The sequence below is a fragment of the Urocitellus parryii genome, chromosome 9 (genome assembly GCF_045843805.1).
Source record: "Urocitellus parryii isolate mUroPar1 chromosome 9, mUroPar1.hap1, whole genome shotgun sequence".
Classification (NCBI taxonomy): Eukaryota; Metazoa; Chordata; class Mammalia; order Rodentia; family Sciuridae; genus Urocitellus; species Urocitellus parryii.
The window spans coordinates 16,837,892-16,864,598 of record NC_135539.1 but is presented as its reverse complement, the minus strand read 5'-3'; the positions used below and the strand labels follow the sequence as shown (position 1 = coordinate 16,864,598).

The 26,707-nt window shown below is 51.5% G+C and overlaps 1 protein-coding gene across 1 annotated transcript in view; it reads right to left on the bottom strand.

Moving 5' to 3' along the window:
• The window catches only part of Cacng3 (calcium voltage-gated channel auxiliary subunit gamma 3), a 73,959-nt gene that overhangs the window by 3,397 nt on the left and 43,855 nt on the right, over positions 1 to 26,707 (bottom strand). The window contains exons 2-3 of the mRNA XM_026392166.2: positions 7,884 to 7,967; positions 1,270 to 1,410 (exon numbers count right to left, since the gene is read on the bottom strand). Of these exons, the coding sequence (XP_026247951.1) occupies positions 1,270 to 1,410; positions 7,884 to 7,967 (225 nt within the window). The remainder of the gene's footprint in view (positions 1 to 1,269; positions 1,411 to 7,883; positions 7,968 to 26,707) is intronic.

Sequence of the window (26,707 nt, the reverse complement as noted above, 5' to 3'; positions counted from 1 at the left end):
GAGCCAGGAGGGGGCCGACCAGTTACAGAAACGTGCCTCGAAGCAAAACAAGTCCCTGGGTTTGCCAGTCGGGAACATCTGTCCACCCAGAGCCCGGAGAGAGGCCACAGCCACCCTGGGGTGGCTTTCTCCCTGGCCTGTCACTGTGGTGGCTTCCCAGAGACTCGGCCAGATGGTTCTCACATCCTCACTTTGTAGAAGGGTACCCAGTGGGGAAGGGACCGGAGCAGGGATTTACAGGGTCCCCGACTTTGGAATATGTTAGGAATTTATTGAGAAGTAACACTGTGGTCCTTTTGACTCAGTCTCCTTCCAACCACCCCAGGAAGTTGATACGATTATCATTTCGCCATCTCCCAGCTGAAGAAACCAAGTTACAGGGTCTTGGTGACATTTCCCAAGGCCACGTAGGATTCAAACCCAGGAGGACCCCTGTCTTGTTTATCACCCTCTCTTAGCCTTCCTTGTCCCCACCTCAATCAACATCCTGCCATTGCAGCTCTCCTAAGCCATACGTTCCCTTTCCAGGGTTTTATTCGTGTGCGGTCTGGAAATATCACAGAGAAAATTCCAGAAAAAAAACAATTCATAAGTTTTAAAGAACTTTTATCAGCATAGATGGTTATGTCTCTTCTGTTTTTATTGTTCTATATTAGTAATAGAATATATTCTTAAATAGATTTGTTAGAATCTCATTAACAAATTAAACTTTATCATAAGTTGTGTTTGGGTAGGAAAACGTGGTCCACGGAGGGTTTGGTGCTATCTGCAGCTCTGGCATCCACCAGAGGTCTTGGAAAGTGTCGCCTGTGGATACCTGGGGACTAGAGTGGTGTTCAAACCTTGGAAGGTCGTCCCTGGTGAGAAGGTAGGTCCCCTCCTCCCCAAACCCTGCCTGGTCCTTCGATCCTCTGTCACATCCCATCAAAGGGCACCGGTGTGTCTTGAGAGGAGTGGGGTTTACGATAAGCCCGTTTCAAAGGTCCAAGGTCGGCACGGAGCATGCCCAGGGGTCAGAGAGGTGCAGCCCTGGCAGATACATCCAATCTGCTCCGGGTGCCCGCTTCCAGCTGCAGGTTCAGCATCTTTGGTTTTGATGAAATTCTTCGTGGGCTCTGCTTTAGCACAACGAATTGCACATTTTATTTTATTTTATTTTATTTTATTTTTGGCTCTTTCCTGGAGGGGACCCTGGGGTAGCATGGCTCTGTCCACCTAGCTTCAGGTTGGGGGTCTGTGACGATCTCGGGGCTGGGGCGAGACACTCACCTGCAGACACAAAGAAGATGCCCGCGCTGAGGATGACATTGTGCCGGCTGCGGTGGAACTCGCTGGCCGCCACGCAGAGCCCCCCGAAGAACAGCAGGGTGACGCTGAGGATGGGGAAGACGCTGGAGGCCCTCACGGCCCCTGTGGGGAGACAGAGAGAGGCCGCATCCTGCACACCGGCCGCCCAGGGTCCCCCTGCCAGGGGCATGGGGGTCCCTGAGGGGAAGACGGGACAGAAGCTGCAGAGCGAGGCCACATGTGATGTGGGCACAGGCCAGTGCCCTCTGCTCGGGGACCCGAGCTGGGAAGGGGTTGGCACTCTGCAGTCACCGTCCTGAGAGTCTTAACAACCTTTGTCTCTGAATCCGTGTGCTGGAAGCCAAGTCCCAGGGCACACAGGGCTCTGAGCTGTGAGCTTTGAGCCTTGGTTCACAACTTCTCTACTGCCCACTCCCCAGCTCCCCAACTCCCTGGGCCGGGTTTTCTGTCCTCTCCTGCGTCTGCTCGGTGACCACTATCATCCTTGGTCCCTGCTATGGGCCTGTGCATATAAACACAGGGAGAATCAGGGTCAGGTGTAAGCCCCAGGCCCTTGGGAGGGTTAGCACTCACTCTAACAGTGTCCCCAGGCCCAAGGGAGTGTGACATTAAACAACCAATAGAAAGTGCTATGACAGGTCAGAAGAGAGATTGCAGAAGACAGTAAAGGATTTTTTTCCCCCTGCATTTTGAACGAGGAGCCTGAAATCTTTATTTTGTACTGGGATCTGCAGATAATGCACCCAGCCTGGAATGCGGGGACTCCCATCAGAACATTCGATGCTCATCACATGCAGAATCTTCCCCAGCACACACCTGCATTTTTGCCACGCAGAGCCTGCTCTTATCCATTGAAAACCCATTCAGTCACTGAATGAGCAAATGGATTTATTCTCTCGACACGTACTTATTGAGCACCTACTAGATTCCAGGTGCTCTGCTGGCTGCCAGGAGAGTAGCAGGAATGTTTAACAACCACAGAGGCACGGGCACTTTATGTTTTGAAGGTGAAGCTGACAGAATTTGCTGATGGAGCAGTTGTGGACGAGAGAGAAAAAGTTCTGTCAGCCCCGAGCAATGGTGGCATCTGTGTTGACAAAGGAGCAGCGTGAGGGTGGGGCAGGGAGGGAGGCAGCTCTTTTGGGCCATGGAGGACTCACAGCTGTTTGCGTTACTCAGTGTTCTAGGCTAGACCACAGTGGAAGTGGTCTAGCTCCGGGTACTTCCATTCACCACCCAAGAGATGCTCAAGACCCCAGGGACAAGAACTCTCTCCACAGCGTCATGATTGTGTTTAAATAAATTAAAGAAATGCTTGCTTGCTTGTTTTTTACCTTCAGATTTCTGAAAGTTTGGTAACCAATGTAGCCAGGATTATCTGAAGGGGACAGTGGAGGAGCCCTGGGGTCAGGAGCTGAGCTCACAGGGGTAGAGAGAAGACAGAATGCTTCCAGCATTTGATTCAATCTGGCTGCCCCATGTGACCCAACGCAAGGGTCTGGGCTGTCCAGGGCCCCAGGTAACTCTGTCCCTCTTGATCCTTAGCTGCGATGGTGACATTTTGGGAGCAGTTTCAAACTGCCTAGAAACCTGCTAGAGGAAGACGGGCATGGAGGAGAGGATCCTGCCACCCTGTCACCCTGGGGACATGAAGGGATCAGTTCCTTGTGGGCTTCTCGCCTGGGCTAGCTGTTCTGAAGATCCTTGCTCACACACTGGCTTGGGTTGGGGCTCAGAGAATGGTAACGCGGGAATACAATGTTTTTTGTTTTTTTTTTCTGCATGTTGAGTAATTTGATCTAAAGGAAATGAGGAGGCTTTCAAAGAGCAACTTCAGCATTAAAGGTCCCTCTGCCCTTGTCTCCTCCCCATCCCAGCCCCACGCACACCCTCGTCCTTCTGCACATTTCCCTTGTCTGCCTCAGGTCCAGGCCCGCTAAAGAGGAAGCCGTTACCTTGGGTTCCTTCCTGGGTTTTCACTCACTAAACTCATTTCACAGGAAAAAAGACTTGAGCCTGTCAACACACCTGGACGGACTTCGGTCACACACCATGGCCTCTATTTTAGTCCCAGAGGGAATCATTTACAATCCAGCCTGTCCTTCCTGCCAGACCCCACCCCAGGTCACCGTGTGCTCTCCAGGCTCATGGAGTCCCCTGAAAAATCATTTACCTCATTTACGGGGCCCCCTACTCCCTCCCCAGCCAAAGGGGTATAGAAAGAAGCTTCTCCATCACGTTGCACAGGGCTAAGCACATTCCTGTGGTTTTCCAACACGTTGTGATGTTTTTTTGCTTGTTAATAAATTGGCAGATTATTTCTCCCATTTCTTATGTCTGTGAGATATTATGTCAGTGTTGTGGTTTGGACATAAGGAGTCCCCCCCACACCCCAAAGCTCCTATGTCCCTTCGGGAACGTTCAGAGATGAAATGATCCCATGAGGAGAGCTGTCACTGAGTCTGTGGATGGATCCACGGGTGGCTGGTGATTTAGACAGTCACTGGGTGGTAACCGTGGGCAAGTGGGGCGTGGCTGGAGGGAGCAGGTCCCTGGGAGCCTGCCCTTGGGGGTATCCTGTTCCCTGGGGACCTTGTGCTCTCTGTTCCTGGCTGCACAGGAGCAGTGCTCCTCCGCCATGATGGTCTGCCTCACCTTGGGCTCAGAGCGATGGAGTGAGCCGACCATGGACCTCGGAAACCATGATCCAAAATGAGCTCTTCCTTTGCTAAGTCATTCTTACCAGGTATTGTGGTCACAGCAACAAGACACTGACTGGGGCAATCAGCTTATTTCCACGGACCTTCAGAGGGCAGAGGGCCAGTTTCCCTTCACCCTGACACTTACAGGGGACAGGCTCACCTTGGTGTTCGTTAGCCCCCAGGTAAGTGGTGTCATCTCAGGGCATGGGCTCTGCCGTCCTGAGTGTGGATGGAACTGACTTCTTATGAACCCAGATGTGGGAGAGCAACTCATTGATAATTTCTAGAAATTTACAATGTCTGGCCTGCGGGTTTCCACTTGGACTCTTGGCCTGGAACCCCCCAAAATGATTCAGGGGGTGGGATCCACCCCCTCCAGTGGCTTCAAGCGCCCCTTTGGAACTTGCGAACTAACCTTTAACGTAAACACTTGCTTTGCGTATTGACAGGAATCACTTGAATATTCAAAGAGATGAGTTTACTTGGTGAGAGAGAGAGAGAGAGAATCCTTTACAAATTCTTTTTTTTTTTTTTTCAAAAAATGATTAACCTTTGAAATGTGCCCCAAGGAAAAGATCTGAACACTTGAAGCAATTGACTCACGTTGGCTGTGACAGTGCACATTTGCAACGTGTGAATATGTGACATGTAAACGTGGCAGTTTTCAAAGTGGCAAAGTAACCATTAAGTAACTTTTAATGAACAAGAAAGACATGAACAGATTCTGTCATCTCTGGCTACAGGTGTCTGTAAGGCAGGATTTTCTTTTTTTTTAATCTGCTGACATTTTCTCTGAGTAGGTTGGAGTCCACCCTGTACGGTTTAGCCCAGGGGTCACATGGTGGCTTCAGAACAAAAAATACATATATTGTCTTTTTCCCCGTTTCTCCTTCTCAAGGTCTCTCTCCTGGTTTGGATCTGGAATGTTCCCTGAAAGTCCGTGTGTTGAAAGCTTGGTCCCCAGTGCAGCCAGGGCAGAGGTGCTCTGGACTTCTGGGCACTGATTGGACCCTGAGGGGCTCTGACCCCATCAGTGGGTGGATGGATTAATCCATTTTCAGCTGAATGGGAGTTGGGGGGGGAGCTGCAGGAAGTAGGTCACTGAGAGCCTGTTTTGGAGGGGTCTGTCCTCTCCCGGCCCCTTCTCCCCCCCCCCACTCCTTCCCGGGGTGCCGTGAGCTGAGCAGCCCTCCCCCTTCAGGACCTTCCAACACGATTTCTGCCTTGGAACCAGCTGACCACGGACTGCGTGTCCTGAAGCCATGAACCGGAATAAATCTCCCATCCCTGAAGTCAGGTGTTTTGGTCACAGTGATAGAAAGCTGACCACCGCACTGGCTGGAGCTCAGGGAGCGCCTCAGGGCGGGGAGGTAAGCTTCATCCAGGGTCCTTCCACAAAGGCCCTGGTGACCTTAGGAGATGAAGAAGTGGGACCCCATCTGGCACACTGGCTTTATCTCAGCATGTGATAGTCTCCTCCATGCCATGCAGACAGGAGGCCCTCATCCGAGGCTGAGCAGACACTGGCACCATGCTGTTGGACTTTCCAGCCTCCAGAACTGTGGGCCAAATAAACCTTTATTCTTTATAGATTACCTAGCCTCAGGCATTTTGTTATACCAATGGAGAGCAGACTGAGACATACGGGTTTAAGCTGCAGCCTACCCCAAAGGGCACATGAAAAAGGGAATAGAACAAAAAAATCATGTGCAGAGGTCTGATTCCATCAGGACTGTGGGTCCCAACAGAATTAGCAGCCTATATACTCTTGGATGGGCAAGGAATCCCTGCAGGAACAAGGCTCTGGTCTTCCGTGGCTGAGTCGAGGATTCCAATACTCCTGACCTGTGGGCTCTTTTAAGGTCCCTCCTTTGACTTAGCCAGATGGTGTGGAGATTGGTGACGACGCTTACGGGAACCCTGAGGTGGGCTGAGAGGAGATAAAGGAACAGAGGGGAGAAAAGCATTTTGATGGAAAAGTAATTGACCTCTCCAAAGAACTTAAAAAAATCAATTTTCCGAGTTGTGCTATAGCAGTCACGGTTCTGTTGACCCTTCAACAGAGCAAACATCAAAATGTTTCGTCCAGGCAGGAAAGAAAAACAAGGATCAGCTGTGGGCGCTCCTGTGAAATCCCACCGGTTCTGACGTCCAAGCTACTCTCTTTTGAGGAGGTCCAAGTTCTACCCTCTGGAGATTTTTTGGAAGCATGTATTTGAGTTGAAGGAAATGCCTGAGATTTTTCTCCTTAATGCAATATCCTAAGCTTTGGATCAGCTGCATCTCCAAATGTGGTTTTGACTTTGCACACCAGATCTATTTGAGCTGCTGATATGAGGGGGTTTGAAGAAAGATGAATAGTGTGTTCCGTGTGCAAAGTGGGCCTAGGCACGACGATTCTTTTCATATTAGCTCTTCCACAATAACTTTTTCCTGTTACGTTATTAAAGGTTCATAGGTAGATTCACGGCCATGATGTGATTCTAGATGCCATATGCATCTAGAATCACATCATGATGAAAGATGAAAATGATTTTAATTTAAAAATTCTCCTTCCTTCCTTGCTCTCTGCTACTGGGGCTAGAACCCTGGGCCTCCTGCCTGCTAAGCGCGTGCTCCACTTCTGGGATACATCCCCAGCCCCCAAACACTTGAGGCAGGAGTTAACACACAGAAGCTGAATAGGAAAATTTCTTGGAGTTTTAATTTATAATCACCGTTTTTAAAAAAATAATCACCCGAAGTCTAACACTTCTGAAGAGCAAATTAATCAACACCGGTGGAAATTTCCTTTTGAGTGATCTGAAAACAGGATCTTGAAGAAATGACGTGTAAACCCCAAACCAAGTTCCCTCTGGGCTGGGACCAGTTTGACTTTTATTCTTCTCTTGAGCATAAACTTGACTAAACTCATTGTGTGTGTTTGATGATCGTGGTGGGTGTTTGTTAACTATCCAATTAACCAATCTCTAGGGCAGTTAATGGCTCTGTCAATTCTTATAAATGACAAGCAATACCTCGGTTCTGCGGCTGAACTGTGCCAATAGAATCCCCTGCAACAAACCAGAGCTAACACACACACTGCCTCCCGGTTGCACGCTGGGCCCGGGGCTAAGAGAACTGTGTATTAGCTTAGTTAATTTTTATGACCCTGTCAGACAGAGGACAGGACAATCTCCGCTTTAGAAAAGATGAAGAACGGTTAAGAGGTGAGACAACTTGCCCCAGGTTGAACCTTAGCTGGGAGGGAGTCAAACCAGGGTCACAGCCCCGATCTGTCAGATTCCAGAGCCCTTGCTTGAAGTCACCACACTCCACTGGCTCCTATGTGCTTTAGTTGTGACAGTCTGTATCAGATCCAAGGTACTGACCTTGGAAAAATCCTATGGCGACACTGGCCCTGTCCCAGTAGGATTGAAACCGAAGGGAAGTCAAACGAAAGTGGACTTTGGTTTGTGTTTATCCTCCCAGGACTTACCCCTGGGGACCTCGCCCGTTAGCACCTCACCCATTAGCATCTCACCCCTTAGCACCTCGCCCATTAGCACCTCCAATCAACCCTCTGGGGAAGGGGAAAACTTGTATCCAAGTTGAAGAAAATTTCTTAGATTTTTATCCTAAGTAGACTAAAAAGGACCTTTCCATTTTAGCTAACCCACTCTCCCACCCCTGTTTCTAGTTCATTAAAAATGAAAGAGACTTAGGTCTCAGAACCCTGTCGATAGCTCCGTCTAGTGGCACCTGGATGCTCCTTTGCACATCGGTGTGGACATGGAGGGACCTCAAACTCAGAAGCAGCTGGTGGATGGCAGGGGACCCTTCCATCCCACCCCTGGTTCCCCCAAGAGAAAGCCAGGAAGAGGAGAGACTTACGTAGGAGGTACTCCGCTGTATCCTGTTCGTAGTCTGCATCTTCAGGGAAGTGGTCGATTTTCTTGCACACTCCTCGGAAAGCCCCTGCGGAAACAAACAGGGTCCTGAGAACCCCACGGGAGAAGGCCGTTTCCCTGGGGCCCAGCCTGAGTCCTTGACCTCATGGGACCGTTCCTTCCCCTGGTTGTCGGGAAGCTGGGCACAGGGAGGCTCCATCGCATCTTATACAGAACACAAAAAAAGAGACTAGCTGCTCTGACTTGGATCTTGAATGTCCCCCAAAGGTCTATGGGTCCCCAGCCAGTGACATAGTGGGAGGTGGTGGAACCTTTAGGAGGTGGAGCTTGGTGGGAGGAAGCGGGGTCATTGGGAGAAGGCCCTTGAAGGGATTATTGGGATCCCAGGCCCTTTCCTCTGTCTGCTCCCTGGAAACCCTGAGGTGGGCAGCTTTGCTCCAACACCTGCTCCACCATTTTGTTCTGCTTTGGCACAGGCCAAAAAAATAATGGAGCCAACCAACCAACCAACCAACCATGGACGGAGCCCAAATAAACTCTTCCTGTTTTAAAAGTTGATTTATCTCAGGGTTTTTGTCACAGTGACCTAAAGCGAGCACTCCACTAGAGGCAAGCCATTCTTTAAATAAAAAAAGGAAAAGACTCAAATATTCTATTTCTTCCATATTGCACGACGTTGGCATCCACCTTGGAAGAGCAAAAAGAAGTAGGAATATGAAAGCACGTCTCAGGACACTGTCGGGTCTGACCTCTCCCACAAGTGAAAGGAAAAAGAGGTGGGAATTATGTTTAGTAATTTCTAATCTTCCCATTTTATAAATGAGGAAATCAGGCTTGAAGGATTTTGCTTGAGGGCTGGGGTTGTGGCTTGGTGGTAGAGCGCTTGCCTACCATGTGCGAGGTGCTGGGTTCGATTCTCAGCACTGCATATAAGTCAATGAATAAAATGAAGGTCCATCAACAACTAAAATTATATTTAGTAAACAAATGGTCAAGCCAGGTTCCCAGTCAAGATCTGAATCCAGACATTGTGGAATATTCTACTTTCTCAGACAATGCTCCTATCTGACCACAGGACTCTCCTGTTCCCAGGGTCACGGCTCCCTGTCCCTTGCTGTGTGGCTCACCCCTTCAGGAACCACAGAATTGGCGAGGAAACATCTCAAAGAAACTGTCAGCCTTTGACTTCCTCTCCTTTTTCTTCAGCATAGATTGGACTTAACTCATTGTGTGTGTGTGTGTGTGTTTGATAATCATTGTGGGTGTTTATTAACTAGCCAATTAGCCATTCTCTGGGGCAGTTAATGGCTCTGTCAGTTCTTATAAATGACAAACAATATTCAGGATGTCTCATCTGGCCGCCACACAGCATGAAATTATGCATTCCTGTCCTCTTCCCTGTCTGCAAAGACAGTAGGGAGGTGAGAAAGAGTGTCGTTGTTGGTGGGAGAATCAGACAGAGCGGAGCTTGTGTTTCAGAGCAGTCATTGCATATTAAAAAAAAAAAAGCCACACTCACAAACAGGAGATAATTTTTTTTTGCAAAGCTGTAGGCACATCATAATAATAGCTGCCAGTTATAAAGTCCTTCTAAGGAGCCAGGCATGTTGGTGAAACCTTACAGTCCTTATCTCACTGACTCTCGCCCCCTGCACCCCAGGAGGTAAGGTCTATTAATATTGACATTTATGACGAGGCAGGAGAGCCACAGAGGGGAATGGAGGTGTCCCAGTCAGTGAGTGGCAGAATTGGTATTCGAATCCAGGCTCCGAAGCCTGTGATTTCATCATTACTCTATATATAACCATTACTATCATGTCTACTATTATTATGTCTATTATTATCTTATAATGATAACAGTACTATCTATTTAACCTCTACCATAAGTAGGCTCCCCAGGGATATTTCACGATAATTGCAATGAGCTATGTAAGAACATCTCTTTGTTTCTGATCCCCGGCTCGCCGGGCAAAGAATAGACTTTGAACCAAGGAAAGGATTCAGGAGAGAAGTCTCCAGGAAGTTTCTCGGAAGAAAAGACAAACCTGTATCATCTTCCCTGATACTGGAAAAAAAAAAAAAGGCCTTTCGTTTTTTTCTTGTTCGGATTTCAGAGTTTCCTTTAGGTATTTTGCCTGGATAATAAATCCTCATAAGTAACATAGGTTCTCCTTTTACCATGTGCCCCAGGACCAGCCTACGCATTTGATGGGTGAGGAAACCCAGAGGCTTAACAAGGCTGTGGTTGGTAACTGCGTCACTCGAGGGCAGGTCTGGCTGACTCAAGGTCAAGGTTCCTAAGCACTATGGTGACTTGCTCTCCCTGCAGTGGCTTTGGAGTTGCAAGCAAGTCCCCGGAGAGGTGGCTTAGTGGTCCTTCTGTGGTCCGTTCCCCGCTATTGGTGTGGCATGGAACGGCACCAGTCATCTTCCCACCAACTTAGACTTTTTCTATGATGTATTCCAGGGACCCATGGGCAGGTTAGCAGTTCCACCTGATCCACAAAAGATTTCCTGGGCAAGAGAAGGTTCTGGTGACAATGGAATGTGGACCCTCCTCCAGCAGCCCAGTCGGAATCGCTGTGGGAGTCGGGAGCCACGCACTTGCCTGCATCTGCTTGAGACATGGCCTTCCTCGAGATGCCTCCAGGTGGCTTGAACCTGGGACTCAGAACCTCAAATGCCAATGGCTTTTCAAGTCACCGGCACCAGTGTCCTTTCCACCTGTTTCTGTTCAGCCCATGAGCAAAGAATGGTGTTAGTGTACTTAGATGATTGGGGAAAAAAAAAATCAAAAGAAGAATATGATTTCATGACACGTGAAAAAACGTGAAATTCAGATTCGGGTGTCGATAAAGTTTTGTTGACACCGCTGTACCCATTTATTGACATAGTTTTTTGATGGCGGCTTTCATGCTCCTGTGTCGGAGGAGTGAGGTGTGGCAGAGACAGCCAAGCTGAAAATAGTGACCCTCTGGCCCTTTTGGAAACATCTTGCTGAACCCTGGTCTGTTGATTTCTGTGTTGTGAAGTCACAAGTGAAAAGTGAGGAGGAGTTGGGCCCTTCCTGAGATGGAGGCAATCATCCAGCCTGGTCCCTCCAAAGCAAATAGTGGTGGGTTTTTAGAAAATCTGGTAGCAGACTGGTTTGGTGATTTTTTTTTTTGTTGTTGTTGTTGTTGTTTGTTTGCTAAATAAATAGTTCTGTGCTTTTCTTACCTGCAAAATTTTATTGCATATTTTGATGCATTTTTCAAAAAATTAAATGTGTCGCTACAATTTAAAAATTCAAGGTATCTCATTCGAAAGCCTGATTGGCAGTTTCTGTTAAAAAAAATGAGTTGCTCCGTCCATCCCACATTTCCATGGGACAACACCCTTTGTAGCTGGGCATCAGCAGCCCTCTTAAGCCTGGGCATGAACTCTCCAATTGGCCAAAGTCCCCAACTTGGGAGGCTTCCCTGTCCCTGTAGATATTTCAGCTCATAACCCCAGAGTCAAAAATGTGGTGAGAACCCAGTCTTCACGGAGTCACCCTTTAGAGAGAATCCTGACTCAGCAGCCGCTTACTCCTTGTGGTTGCCTGCCGCCAAGTACCTCTCCAAAACCTCAGCTTCATCTTCTACCAAAGGGAGATAATAATAATAGTCACTCCTGGGAGTTGTCACCAGAATTAATGGCAGCAGTAATAGTAGTTACGGTGGCAGTCGCTGTTCTCGGGACTTTGCACATAAATCTTTTAATCAGGCAATGATGTAAAGCGCTTTTTACAGTCCCTGGCACCTAGTAAGAACTCAATAAATTACAGCTATTACTATCGCCGGTTTGGGTAGGTATTTTGGGACCGGCAGAGACACATCGGCGACATGGTGAGATTTTTAGAAAGCAATATAAAAGGAAAGGGAAACAGGAATTTCCTCAAGGAAGATTCCACACTGAAAACGGAGCTGCTGGCACCCCAAGCCACACACTCATCATAAAGTGAACTTGGCCATTCCTATGGTAGCATATTGCTAGCTCCCAGAAATAACCACTGCTTTGCATTTTTAAAATTTGTATATATATATATATTTCCTTTCAGGCTCCCCTCCCCCCATCTTGTGCTTTCACACAAAAATGACTTAACAAGATTGAGATCATGCTGTTCTTCTCACATTTTCTTAGGAGTATTTCCCCATATCAGTCCATCCAAGGAAATAGAAGGGGGCTGGATTTCCCACCAACTGCACAGGAAGAAATCAAGAGAGAGGTTGAAAACCTTCAGAAGGTAAGGAGCAAGTCAGAACACGGAGATAAACATGGCTAAGGCCCTGGGGCAGAGAGAAGCAAATCAGGAAGAGGACCGAAGGGGTGTGGTCTGGAGACAGAACCCGGGGCTCCAGGGGCGAGGTGATGGAGAACCAGCCCTGGGCATGAGAACCAACGGATTGCAGGACCTTGGGAAGAGTTTGCGAAAAGGGAGACAGAACCAGAAGAAATTTCCTGAGCAGTTGAGGTATAATCACAGAGCCTGGATTTATGGGTCTAGAGTCTCCTCTGCAATGAGAATGTGAGCTCTGAGGACCAGAATCTTCTGTTCTGCCCCCCCCCCCCCCGAATCCCTAGGACTCTGGCTGCATCCTAGATAGAAAAGACGATATCAGCAGTTCATCTCCAGCTCCCACAATGGAAGAAAACATCCGTCACATGAATAAGGATGCACCCTTGAACGAACACCCCTTAACGCCAAACCTTGGAGATATTATTAAAATCAAGAATTAGATAACCCACATCATCGCCTCTATTATTTACTAGATGGTTGTACAAGTTCTAGTTAGCATAAGAATTGTGTTGGAAGCAATAATTTTTTAAAAAAATGGAATAAGGGGACCATTTTTTTTTTCCAGGTGATAAGCATTCGTCTATTTGGGAAGCTGAAAGCAATTTGGTAGGGAAAAAAAATATCAGAATGAATGAAAAAGGGCTTAGTAAAGTGATTTCTCGTGGGATATTAAGTCCTACCCACTAAGCTGCAAGAATTAAGACATTGTGGTACTTGGCTTTAAGAATAACATTGATCAGGACATTTTTCAATGCGGAGAGATGTTATAAAGAAAACAAGAAGCCGTTCCTTTTCCCATCTTCAGATAATCCTTGTTAAATTGGAAGAACAATATGTGCAGGAAAAAATTCAAGCAGTACAGAAAGGGTTCAAAGGGAAGCACACCTTCCCCCCCAACCCCAAATGCTCTCACCTGATAAATCAGCAGAACGGTGGAATGATGAATGAAATCATGTCTAAGCCGAGACTTGAAGGTTAATTAGAAGTTGATCAGAGAAAGGGAGGCGTGTTTCTCAAAGCAGAAGGAATAGCTCATGTGGTGATAAGAGAAAATGAGCCCGTTGCTGGGAGGGGGTTGGAAGATGGTGTCTGCAGGAGAGACCCAGTGGGTACAGGTGAGAGGGGAGGGGTGCTGGGATCCTGAGATACGGGAGGTGAGAGAGAAGAACTCAACTGTGAAGATTGGGTTCCTGTCCTAGGGATTCCCGGGGGGCGGGGGGGGGGGGCAGGACAGAAGATTCTGGTCCTCAGAGCTCACATTCTCATTACAGAGAGAGACTCTGGAACCATAAATGAATGAGCAAGATGAGTGCTTTGAAGGACACCAAATTTGATCTCAGACCAGAAAGAAAAGGTGAAGGCAGGTATGTGAAGGACCCAGGAAAGAGATTTTCAGCTCGAGGGAACATTCAGGTGCTAAGACTCAGGGGTGGAGCATTCAGGTGCTAAGGCCCAGAGATATTATAAAGAAAACAAGAAGCACATAATCACAGAGTCTGGATTTATGGGGCTAGAGAATATTTAGAATATTTTTTGTTGTTGTTGTTTATAAGCCACTCAGTCTCTGGTATTTTGTTACAGCAACTCAAACTGACTGAGATACCTTAGGCAAGTTATTAATTCCCCTGAGCCTGGATACCCTCATTTTCAAAGTATTGAAAATCTCCTGATTGTTGGGAGTTTCAGAAGAAATCCCATTACATCATCCATTGCTCATTTAGACATACTCTTCCAGGCAGCCGGTGAAGGCGAAGGACTCTTGGGGCGTTCCTCACAGCCCCACAAAGGGGGCACTACTGTCAATCACAGAGTGGGGTGAGAGGGCATTCTGGGTTAGGATGAGTGGGTTTGAATCCTGACTCTGCCACACATTAGCTGCAAGTTACTTAGCTATGAGTACCTAATAGGATCTACCTCTTTGGGTTTTTGGATCTACCTCTTTGGGTTTTTATGAGGAGTGGAGGAGTCCGTATTTGTCAAGTACTTAAATCGATGCTCAGTACATGGCAAGTCCTCTGTATGTTAATTCAACAAACACATTTAGACTGGGAAACTAAGCCGTCAAAGCAAACTCTGATTCCAGCACCACACCTCTTAGCAGAAGTCCTCTTGATAGTCCTAACAAGACGCTGGGCACGCAGATGGGATTGACAGGGGACGGCTCCTCAGGTTAGTATCATCATCTCTATTTTGGGCCTGAAGTGAGAGGAAATCAGGGGGAATCCAGAGAGTATGGTCTCTCTCCCTCCCCGTCAGAGACTCAGGAGCGCAGGTGCAGACGGGTGCATGTGGGTCCCTGGGTGTGTACGTGCCAAGGGGCTCTAATTCAGGAACCTGAGGAGCGTCACCCTCTGGAGGGACTAGCCTAGACCATCTGCCATGCCAAGCCTGGCCGGGGACCCGAGAGAGCTTCCTGGGTCCTTGGAGAACAGCTCTACCGTCCAGCGCTTGGGGCCTCAAGTCAAGAAATACTGACCCTGGGGCAGAGAGGCCTGGGGAAGGGGGACTGTCACCTCAGGCTGAGCTTTCCTAAGTTTGCCGTCCTGAAGGGGGATCCTGAATGGGGGTAGGGACAGGTTTCCCCGTGATGTGCCTTGTCCACTGGACGGAGAAGATGTCAGCGAGGCCTCTGGATGGAGGGGACCATCCACGTCCATCTCTGCAGGACCACGCACAGCCCACAGGGGTGGTCCTGAGGTGGGCTTTGGTGGGACAGTCACCCGGTGCTCTGATGAGGGGAACAGCCCCCCCACCTCAGCTCACCCAGTGCCTGGAGCTGGGGACCCACCTCAGCCTCCAAATACCAGGCCCCAGGAGCCCAGCTCAGAGCTCAAAGCGGAGGCGGGTTAGAAAGCAGGGCTCTTGTTGGATTCTCATTGTAATGGATTTGCCTTGGGATATTAGAAAGAAGAGCAAATATCAAGGTTGTTTACGCTTCCCAAGGACCTGGGTTAAGGAAACAAAAGCCACCCCTGGACGGGAAGAATGTGTGGGTTCCTGCTGTTAGAGGGGCTTTGCTCTCTGAGGATGCGAGAGCAGAAACTGTGATCATGGACCAGGGCTCACAGGGTCCTCGCCTGGAGGAGGGAGAGAGACCCAACATCTACCGAGGTTCGGGTTCTAGGTCTAGAGCTTTGGGGCCGTGAAGTAAAGAGAGGTGCTTCCCACGTCATCTTGAATGTGAAATTCTGACTCAGGTGAATATGTTGGTTTGGCCTCATCTTTCCCAACTCCGCTGACAGTGAACAAAAATAGGAAGTCAGCCAGGTCTCTCGTGGCGCGTGCCTGTGATCCCAGGGGCTCAGGAGGCTGAGGCAGGAGGATCGCGAGTGCAAAGCCAGCCTCAGCAACTCAGCGAGGCCCTCGGCAACTCAGTGAGACCCTGTCTCTAAATAAAAACTAAAAAGGGCTGGGGATGGGGCTCCGTAGCCCAGTGTCCCTGAGTTCAATCCTCAATACCAAAAAAAAAAGAGAGAGTCATGTTGACTTTTTGGCAGGCGGTGGGGTGGGGGAGGGGGTCATTGTTTTCAGACAGTCGCAGGATGGTCCCACATGCGACCCTTTCACTTCCCTGATGGGATCATGAAGCCTGATTTTCACAGCCGGATCATAAAGTGGGTCATTTTGCACACCCACAAAAGTTTGAGCACAGCATCAGTTTCCCTGGGGGCGGCTGCTAACCCTTTGATATTCAAATCACTGGATGGGTCTGTCTTGTCACTGTCCTTATCCATACTCCCTCTTCCATTGTTGGCCGGTGTCCCGCAGGCAGGCTCTCCTTGGCCCACGGTCATCATCATCGGTCGTCACAGGGCGCCTTCTATTTGCTTTGTGTTGTCCAAGTCCCAAGAGCTGGCGACGGGTGGGGTTGGGGGGCCACCAGACAGAGACCGGGAGAGTGGACGGGGCAGGGGCCGCGGTGGGGGCTGGGATGTTTTATAAGCTCTCGGGCTTTCCTGCCCGCGTCCGGATGAAGACGGAGTCGGTTTGCCTCTGCCTTTGCAGGGATCCGATAATGAATTCCTGGATCATGAGGACCTGCACTAAGCTGGGTCTCTCTGAGCCGATGGAAGAAGCACTTGGGGTAGAGCAATTAAGAGTCACCGCGTCTAATGAGAGAAGCAGGCGAGACAGACAGAGGGAGTTCATGAGAAATCAGAAGCTTCTTCTGATGTTAGGGAAGAGCTGTTGGCGCCCATCCTCGGCGCCTCGGTCCCGTGAAGCACCCTTCTGGGCGGCAGGCCTCCATCGGGGCACAGAGCCATCTAGGTTGGGAGTCTGATGGGGAGAGACCCCGAGTAAACCAGGTCATGGAGGAATCGGAGGAACCAGCCAAGAGACAGAGATAACTTCAGAGAGTGATGAGTCCCATGGAAATCCTAAGCCCTGGAGGGACAGAGAGCGGCTGGGATGGGTGGGATGGGTCAGGGAGGACCATGGAGAGATTGGCTGGACAGGGAAGGGTAGGCTGAGTGACAAGAGGGACCCATTCGTGGGACCATTTGGGAACCACAGGGTCAGAGGCTAACAAGGCAGGTGTCTGGCGACCGGAGCTGAACGGGCGAGAGAGAGAGAGAGAGAGAGAGAGAGAGAGAGAGAGAGAGAGAAAGAGAGAGAGAGCAGAATAAGGCCACGCTCACCCAGGGGCAGGCGCAGATCACGGGGCACCTTACAGCCTGGCCCGGAAGCTGGGAGAGAAAGTGTGGGTCATGCTTTTAGAAGCTTCCAGCGTATGAGAAGAGCAATCTGACCTAGAGTCTTCAAAGATGTCTTTGGATGCCTAGGGCTGGCAGAGCAGCCGGAGTAGAAGTGCATCCTGGAGGAATCCCTGAGCCGGACCTTGAACCCTTTGAAGGTGCCACTGTGGATGGGGCTGAGGTCAAGCTGGATTCCAGACACGGTCATTGAGAGAGAGAGAGAGAGAGAGAGAGAGAGAGAGAGAGAGAGAGAGAGAGAGACAGACAGACCCAGGCTCCAGAGCGTCCTGCCTTCGATCCCAAGAAGGGGGGGCTTGGAGACGTGAGACGGGCTGTTGGTGTCCCTTGTCCCTCTGTGCACACAGTTAACGGTCCTGATTGATTTCTGAAGAGCCTGACGTGGAGGGCCGGTGGGACAGGGGCTGAGCCGGGGAGGGTTGGGGTGAAGTATTTTCCATGGTCCTTAGTTATTTGGTTAATTGAGGATCCAACTGGAACGCCAACCTGACCCAGCGCCCAGGGTCTGACCCGTCCTGCGGCCCAAACCAAGAGACAACCCATCCTGGTCCAGACCACAGGGCGGATCCTAGTTGACCTCCCCAAACCCCATAAACACTGACGTAGGATGAACCAGCCAGGCATCATGGGTTTGGGGTGCCAGCCAAGCAGGGGCACGGAGAAAGAGAAAGCGAGACCTGGGAATTATTTACAAAATAGCATTAAAATGCAAGAGAAAGAATCCAAAGTGATCCTCCTTAGTGAAGAGTTGGCTGCATGACTTTCATGTTGGATGTCAGCGACAGTCGGATGCTTAGAGTCCCGGAGCCTTGCTCCCTGCCCCAGTGGGGACCTCACCCCCACCGTGCAGACTACAGGGGCTGCCGGGGCTCGGCGGGGGCTCTGGGGAGAGGGGCTGGGGGCCTGCCAGGGCCGTGGCTGGTGCCTCTCCGTCTCGGCTGCTGGCAGGCGGTGACATCTCTCCTCCAGAGGTGCCCAAGGAAGATGGACTCCCGGGTGTGAGATTGTCCTGGGCCCTCTGCACACAGGCTGAGGGGGAGGTTCTGAGATCCTGTGGTGTCACGGGCTCTGCCGGGATCCTGATGTGCACCAGCGTCTGAGAGCCACCCCAGAGCTCCAGAGGGGCTCCAGGTCTCTAGCTAGTCACTCACAGAGGACTGACACTCCTGCAAAGGACTGAGGCTCTGCCAGTGACTGAGACCTCGGCTGGGGGACGCACAAGGTGGATTTGGAGGTTAATTACCCCGTCATAGATATTCGGGGACAGCAGCACCCAGTGGATTCAGGGAACTCATAGGAAGTCTTCCAGCAGGAAGGTTATATCTGGAGCAATTTTTATGTCTTATTTTGAGTCAGGGTCTCACAAAGTTGCTGAGGCTGGCCTTGAACTTGGGATCCTCCTGCCTCAGCCTCCCGAGTCTCTGGGATTAGAGGTGGGCGCCAGCCTGCCTAGTTCATTATTTATTTATTTATTCATTTCCAGTGGTGTCTCTTCGTTCCTCAGGGACCTGGGCTTGGATTTCTGCTCCTTTCAATTTCCATAAATAATTTCCAGAATCAGACCCGCAAAAGAAAAAAAAAAAAAAACAAACAAACCCACAGCCTGCATTTGACAGTGGCTATAAAGAGCCACACTTGCTTGACATTTGGTCCCATTCTGACGGTGCCCACCTGAGGCTGGGAAGGGAGCCTCCCGGATCTGCTTCCCAGCTGCCCTGCGATGCTCATTTCAACCTCCGCTGGTCAGCTCTGCCCAGCGCCACCAGCTTTGCTGGCGAGCAAATCCATCCGGGGCCCTGACATTTATCTGGCGTCTTTGACTCTCTTCTATTCATTAAGCATGGGTGGTTGCCACGGCAACCATTAACCGCACCTGACATCCAGGAATAGTCCTGGCGTGTGGAGCAGACACCACGCTGGGGTTTGGCAGAGGGAGGTGACGGCTGGCCGGCCCCCTCTGACCTGCCTGGATCTGAGCGTCCTTCCAGAACTCCCGGCTGGACTCGGGTCCTGGGGCAGGAGAGAGATAGGGTCCCCTCCTCCAGATGGCCCCATCCCCCTGCCCCCAGCCCCGTGCATCAGTGGGGGTGTGGCAGGGCTGTGTCTGAGCAGGGTGTGTCCCAAAAGAGGAGCGTGTGTGTGAGTGTGTGCATGTGCAGGTGGGGTGCAGGTGGAGGCAGTGTCTGGCATGGTCAGAGGTGATTGTCACCGTGTTTGGGGAAAGCAGAGGCTGTAATGGCCAAGAGGTGCCAGATGTGTCTGCCACCCTGTGCAGGCTGGTGAGGACGTGCTTTGTGGCTTGGAGGCCTTCACATCTGCCTCCGTCTTCCCCTGGACCCCTCTGTCCTGGCCCCCCAGGGACCACTGAGGTCCCAGCCTCCGTTAGACCCATCAGGTGGCTTCCTGGCTGGAGCTGCGACTGCGGGTGTGTTCCAGATCTCCTTGGCATTCACTGTCGTTTCTCTCTGAACTTCGCCCCTAGAGCCCGTCTCAGGGTCTGGAGCGTCTTGTGATCCCTGCACAGAGCAGGTGCTTTGTCAGTACTTACTGAGTGTCTGTCTCTGTCTCTCTCGTGGGTGCATCCCCCGGTGGGGGGACCTTAACCTGGCCTCTGAGGTCCTCTGGGACCTGACCCTGCCCATCTGGCTTCCCCCTGGACTCTGGACGTGGGAGGGGGACCTGTGCACCCCGAAGGGCAGGGCACTGAGCTCTGTTCCAAGGCTGCTGGGGCCTGGGTCAGGAGCTCGGGCAGGACAGCCACATGATGTGTATTTCAGGGGTCCCCAGGCCGAGGGGTGGAGAGTCGTCTGGGGGAAGCTGGGGGCCACAGCCATCAGGTGGGGACGATGGGTGATGGCAGCTGGGACGAAGTGGGCATCTCTGGAGGTGGGAGGAGCCCTGGTGTTCAGCCGAGATTGCTCAGCCCGGGCCTCGGGGTCTGCTGCTTCTGCATCTGAGGATTCAATCAACGGCGGATTGAAAATATCAGGGGAAAATGGCATCTGTGATGGACATAAAGAGTCTGGATTTTCTTTTTCGTTATTGTTCCCTAAACAATAGCGTGATGACTATTGACATAACATTGACATTGTACGAGGCATGATAAGCAATCAAGAGATGATTCCAGGTGTGTGGGAAGCTTGCGAAGGTGACATGCGAATAGGATGCCGTTTTATATCAGGGACCCGTGCACCCTTGGATCTGGGCTACAGGGGGGTGCTGAAACCCGTTCTCTGTGGGGATCGAGAGGCTGCTGTGGTTTGAAGGCAGAGCCAACAAGACCTGGAGTGTTGAGTGTGAGGCGTGGGGTACACAGAGGCACCCAGGATATCCGAGTGTGGGGCCTGTGTGTGGCCAGAGTAAATAGTTGTACTCGGAAATGGGACGGGGAAAGCTGTGAAGGCCCAGGGACATAAAGGGAATTAGGAAATACAGCTCACCTGCCGAAAAATAAAGCTATACTCATACACACCTGGATTTGGGGCTGAAATCTGTATTCGTGGGAGATGGGGGTTCAGATCCCAGCTCTGCTACATCCCAGGTGACCCTGAGCCATTTATCTGTCCTGAACTTTAGCTTTCTGTAAACAGAGATGCTGGTGCTTCTCAATGGCTTTCTTGTTGTTATTTGTCATTTTGAGAATTCAATTTTAAAATGTCTATTAAGGTTCTGGACACATAATAAGTGCTAAATAAAATTCTTGCTCTTCCAGGGAAAGGTGGCGCTTACCAGTATGAACCCGTGAAGACGAATGCTCTTGATTTATTGAGTGACTGAGATCCAACCTCCGTACCAAATGCTTTACATAAACATGAGAGCAGGCCGAGCTAAGGTGCACTGCGGAACTACCCTGTAGAGCTGTGCATCCTTGAGCTAGTTATTCCACCTCTCTGGGCATCCATTTCTTTTGCTTAAAGTGGGTATAATGATGCCATCCTCACAAGGCTGCTATGAATATTGAAAGGCCAGAGTAAGAGTGACAAGGCCCGGAGACATCTTAGATGAGCCTCCTTAGAGGAAGGGTGAGAGCCATTGAGATTGAGATTTATCCTACTATGGACTGACAGGTAGCTATCACGGAGAAACAGGAAGCTCTATGGCCAGGAAAAATGTCCACAAGGGATATATATATTTCTTAAAAGTTGTAGTTCAATATTGGAAGGTTTTATTTCAATTTTTTGGTCAGGCAAAAACTATCATTCACATATGGCAGTTCATGTGAATGACAGCCTCAGGAATTGGGCAGTGCACCACCTGAGCAACCATATATAGGTCATTTGTGTGTGTGTGTGTGTGTGTGTGTGTGTGGTAACAGGTAGATACTGATTTAGGTATAGGTATAATAATCATGGATATAGATCTGGACGTAGAAAAGTCTTAATACACATAGGAGAAAAATTGAGAGCTATTTTCAAAATGTTACCTCTGTGGGTTGAGGAAGGGATCGACTTTAATTGGCAGAAGGCTGGGGGAGGGTGACTCCTGCAGCTTACACTCTATTTTTTTAAAATGGATGGTAACAGAACTTTACTGTTTGGGCTCCATGTTCCTGCGTATTTCCAATTTGAAAATCTTTAAACAAAAAACCAGAGGTGATATATAAGAAAAGGTTTAGCTAAGAATGGTTTGGCACCGGGTTTGTGTGTTCAATCAGAAAAATGGCGACTTTAGGGAAAAAAAGCGACAGTCCAGAGTATATTGGTTGCTGAGGTGGGAGCAGGTCCCAAGCTCAAGGAAATTGCAGGCCTGTCACCCAGTGGCTCTGGAGGCTGAGGCAGGAGGATCGTGAGTTCGGAGCCGGCTTGGGAAATTTACTGAGGCCCTCAGCGACTCAGTGAGACCCTATGACCCTGACTCTAATAAAATATTTTAAAAAGGGCTGGGGCTGGGGCTCAGTGGTCAAGTGTCCCTGGGTTCAATCCCGGGTACCCCAAAAAATTAAAAAAAGAAAGAAAAATCACAGCAGCCAGGAGACAGTTCCCATGGCAGACCCCAGGGAAGCCAGGGTCCCCTCTGGGGTGCCCCAGACACGGGAGTGCTTTCCCCGGCCGCCCCACTGGGCGCCTGGAGCCGCAGGACGAAGCGTTGACGGTGCTGTCAGAGTCTGATCCAGGTAGGGAGGGGCGTCCTCATGGGGGTCAGGGGGTCGTGGCCAGGTCTGAGTTGGGGGGCGACCCCCGGCTCCCCTCCTCCAGCCCATTGGGCTCCCCTTCATCCCCCAGGCACCAGGCCTTCAGCTTCCTCATCTGGGGAAGGGACCTCAGTAAGTCCCCCTCCGCGGAGGCCCGAGGGTTACAGACCGTCAGATGGGCCAAGCGTGGGGCCCAGAAGGTTCTGGTTAACCCTCAGCCGGGATTTCCGCTGGTACAACGTGGGCGTTGGTGTGATCCCTGTTATGGTCGGGGTAGGAGGTGTCCCCGAGGGTCAGAGGTGGAGTGACCCGACGGTGAGAACTGGGACCTCATCAGGACCTTGGCAGGAGGGTCGAGGCTGGAGGCCGGGAGGCCTTGGAGGCACCACCTGGCGGGATTCCCTCCCCCGCGGCCCTTCCCCTCTCTCTGCCTCCTGCCTGCCAAGAAGGTCTCTACCTCCCCTCTTGGGGCCATCACTAAGTTTTATTGCAGAGCAATGAATGAACTGGATCATGGAGCGCTGTCCCCAAACGGTTAAGTCACCCGGGACAAATGGACCCCCTTCTCTTCCTAAAACATCCTGACGCCCCCATCCCGAGGCTCCCCTGCATCCAGGCTGTGGCTCTGTCCCGCGGGGATCTATCCACCCCGCGTTTCTGGTCTTGATTTATTTTGTCCCAGGTCCATGTCACATATTTTAGTATCCGTCTTCCATTTTTTTTTTTCTTTAAGGCAACTGCGTTTTTTTCTAACTTAAATATATTTTCCACGGAAACGTCATAACTCGACTGTGAATGGAAAGCCAGTACCTTTGGCCATAAACAGAAGGCCACCGTGAAAATAGACACCATCAAAACAAAGGGAGGTGACTCCGTTCCCGCTAGAGGCCCAGAATCGAAAAGGAAATCGCTTTCTCGCGGCCGCGTGGTGACATGTTCTCAGATGCTGGGTCCAGAGGCCACACCTGGGCGAGGGTGGGCGCCTGGTGGAGGAGCCGCCTACTGGTGGGGCTGGTGGGTGGCCTGCCCAGTTACCCCCATGTCCCTTCAATCTGGGGTAGGGGCATAGATTTTCTGGGTACCAGGGATTGAACTCAGGGGCACGCGACCCCTCAGCCCCACCCCCAGCCCTATTTGGTATTTTATTTAGAGACAGGGTCTCATTGAGCTGCTTAGGGCCTCGCTTTTGCTGAGGTTGAAACTGGTGTTTGCTCCTGCATTCGTCCAAAAGAGGAAGACGGAGGACTTGCTCTGCGTCAGGTTCTGTGGGTGCAGAGACGTCAGGCCTTTGTGAGTACCAGAGAGAAGAGAGGGGAGCCCACTGCTGCGTGAGACAGGTGCTCAGGTGGCCAGTGACAGCCGCAGGCTAGGGGAGCCTCTTAGACCAGAGGCATCAGAGCCAACACCCCTCTGAGCACAGCGGCCACGCTAGGAGCAAGAGTGAGAGCAGCTGGGCAGGGAGACCAGCCTGTGCAAAGGCCCGGGGGCTGGAATCTGAACCGAGTTCTGTTTGAAATATGCTGTTCCTTTGGGATTCGAATCAGCTCTGTTTGTCGCTACCCCACAGGGGGCCACCGTCTCAGGACTCTGGGCAGAGCCATGCCACTCACTCCCAGGAACCAAGGGCTGATGGGCACAGCCAGGGTCGGGCGGGGGCTCAGGGGTCTGGGAGCTCTCAGCAGAGCTGCCGTGAGGACGGATCCATCAGAGGTGGCTCCAGTGGGCAGCAGGGCGTCCACCCCATGGGGACGCAGAGAGGCATGGCCTCCCCTAGGAGCTCTGTCTCCCTGTGGGGGGAGAGCCGGGACTCACTCGGGGAAACCCACTTCAGGGAGGCAGTGGAGGCTTCCAGAAGGCCGGGCACTTGGGTGGGGCTCAAGGGCAACCCGTCCAGGGGTGGCCCGGCCCAGGCCATTAGGGAGGGGGAGCTGGGCCTCAGCGCTGTGCCCCGTGGGTGGGGAAGGCCCAGGGTCCCGAGGTCCTCCAAGTCGGGGAGACTCCGAATCTACTCCTGCAGCCTGGCTCCCGGCCGTGTGACCTTGGGCAAGTTCCTCACACTCCTGAGCTGAGTTCCTTCTCCTTACAGAGATCATCGATCATCGTGCAACCCCTGCGTTTGCTGTGGGATTAAGTGAGAGTCTGGGGAGCGGACATGGGGGCTGCCGCAGCCCTCGCCTGTAGATATAGATGTCCCTGTGTTCCCACAGACTCCCCACAGCCATGTGGCAGCCTCACTCTGAAACCTGGCCAGTTCCCCAAGACTCTCTCCTCCTCCTCCTCCTCCTCCTCCACCCACCCTCCATCACACCTTCCAGGAGACCCCACAATCAGGCAGCAGGAGGGTGGACACAGGAGCTGTGGGCTTGGGCATGGTGCTACTGGAAATCTGGCACAGAGTATGTGCTCAGTAAACCCTGTCAGTTAAGAAGACGGTGCTGGTGGGCAGGGTGGCGACCAGAACTGGAGGAAGAGAGGTGGCGGGTTATTCTGAATGCTGCAGAAGGACAGCGGAGAAGTCCACACGTCCCTTCCCTGGGTCGGGGGCTGGGGCAGGGGGAGAGGGGAGGAAACCTCTCCCCCAGGGTCTGGGTGAGATACAGAGATGGATAAATCCTGGTGAAAGACACACAGCACGTCCGCAGCAGGCAGGGTGGCCTGGGTAAGCGCTCAGCGAACACTTGTTGAATAAAAAAAGAAAAGAAAGAATAATTCTGAGAGGGGGTGTTGACATGGGGGTGGGACAGCTCGTGCCTGCAGGCCGGAGCTCCATTTCTTTGGGGGGGGGGCCAGGTGGATAGGTCCACTCCTTTTTTTTCAGGAGCTTCCCTAAGAATCCGGGGGGGAAAACTGAAATATCCTGCAGGAACCCAGGGCTTCCTTGTGCAGTGGCCCAAGAGGGTCCCACAGCCTTGCAAGCTGGGGGACTGGGGTCTTGCTCACCGTGTGCTCCCCTCCCCCATGGCCTACCTGGGTGGGGGTGGGGGTGACAGAGGCATGGAGGAGGAGGAGGAGGAGGAGGAGAAGGGGGAGGGGAGGGGGAGGGGGAGGAGGGGAAAGGGGAGGAGGCGAGTCCTTGGAGAATTTGCCAGGTTTCCAGGAGCGGCGGCCACATATGTGCCGTGGCGTCCGTGGGCACGCAGGGACATATGTATCTATACGGTGGGGGAGCGGCAGCCCACACACAGAGCATTCTGATGGCTAATCAACCCCAGAGACAAGAGCTGGGCTTGGCTCTGCTGTGCGGGGACCGGAGAGGCTGCTGTCTAGGTCCGTCTGTCCCTGAGGACAGGGCTTGGGACCCTTCCACATGGTGGTGCCCTGAGGGAAAAGGTCAGGGTCAATCCCAGCCCTTGGAACCCAGGGAATCCCAGCCACCCGGGGCCACCAGGCTGCCCTGGGGTTGGGGGATACAGGGCAGTGGGGACTCTCTGGGGGACCAGAGCAGCCACACAGGGGCCCACGTTTAAAAGTGTCAGATGCTACTTTTGGTGGGGAGGTACCAGGAATTGAACCCCGGGGTGCTTCACCTCGGAGCCCTGTCCTCAGCTCTTTTTTATATTTTATTTACGGGCAGGGCCTCACTGAGCTGCTTAGGGCCTCACTGAATGGCTGAGGCTGGCCCTGAACTTGCGATCCTCCTGCCTCAGCCTCCTGAGCCCCTGGGATTACAGGTGCGCACCATCAAGCCCGGCCAAGTGCCTCTTTTAATGCCCTCTTCTGACTTGAGATTCTTACGTGTTTGAACAAAGGACTCCCCATCTGCCCTGGACCCCACTGAGTGCCCCTGTCCCTCAGCATTCACAAAGAGTAGGTCCCAGGACACTCCTTGGTGGCCGAACTCGGCAGATACGCCACTCCCTTATGTAAAGAGGCATAGTATCTGCACACCACCTCCAGACACCCTCTTTTATACTTTATGAGATTTGCCACCTGTTCTTTGTGTAATACTGGGGAATCGAACCCGGGCTTTGTTCATGCCGGGCAAGCGCTCTGCCCCTGCCCTACACCCCCCAGCCCGGCCCCTTACGCCTCAAACCACCTCTAGGCAACTTGTAGTACCCAATATACGTGGGCACCACGCCAGTGGTTGTTACATTGTCCTGCAAGGAGGTAACAAGGAGCAGGGCGCGATGGTGGCACACCTGTAATCCCAGAGGCTCGGGAGGCTGAGGCAGGAGGATCGCGAGTTCAAACCCAGCCTCAGCTACTTAGCGAGCCCCTAAGCAACTCAGTGAGAGCCTGACTCTATTAAAATATATTTAAAAAAAGGGCTAGGGATGTGGCTCAGTGGTTAAGTACCCCTGGACTCAATCCCCAGTACCGTACAAAAAAATAAAAAGAAATAAAAGAAAAATCCAGTTCGCACATGGTCGGGGACAGATGGAATTTTTTCCCCCAAATATTTCCAACCTGTTGTTGGTTGGGTCTGCAGATCCAGAGCCAAGGCTGCGGGCTACTGTCTACAGCCCGGGGACAGTACTTAGTGCTAGGAGGGAAGACGAAGGGTCAGGGGTACGAAGGGGACAGGGAGGAGTGGCCTCTGGGCAAAAGTGTCCAGGGGCAGTGGGGACAGCCAGAATGACAGTCCCGAGGTGGGCTTCACTGGGGGTGGCCAGGAAGGGAGGGGCCAGTATGGCCCA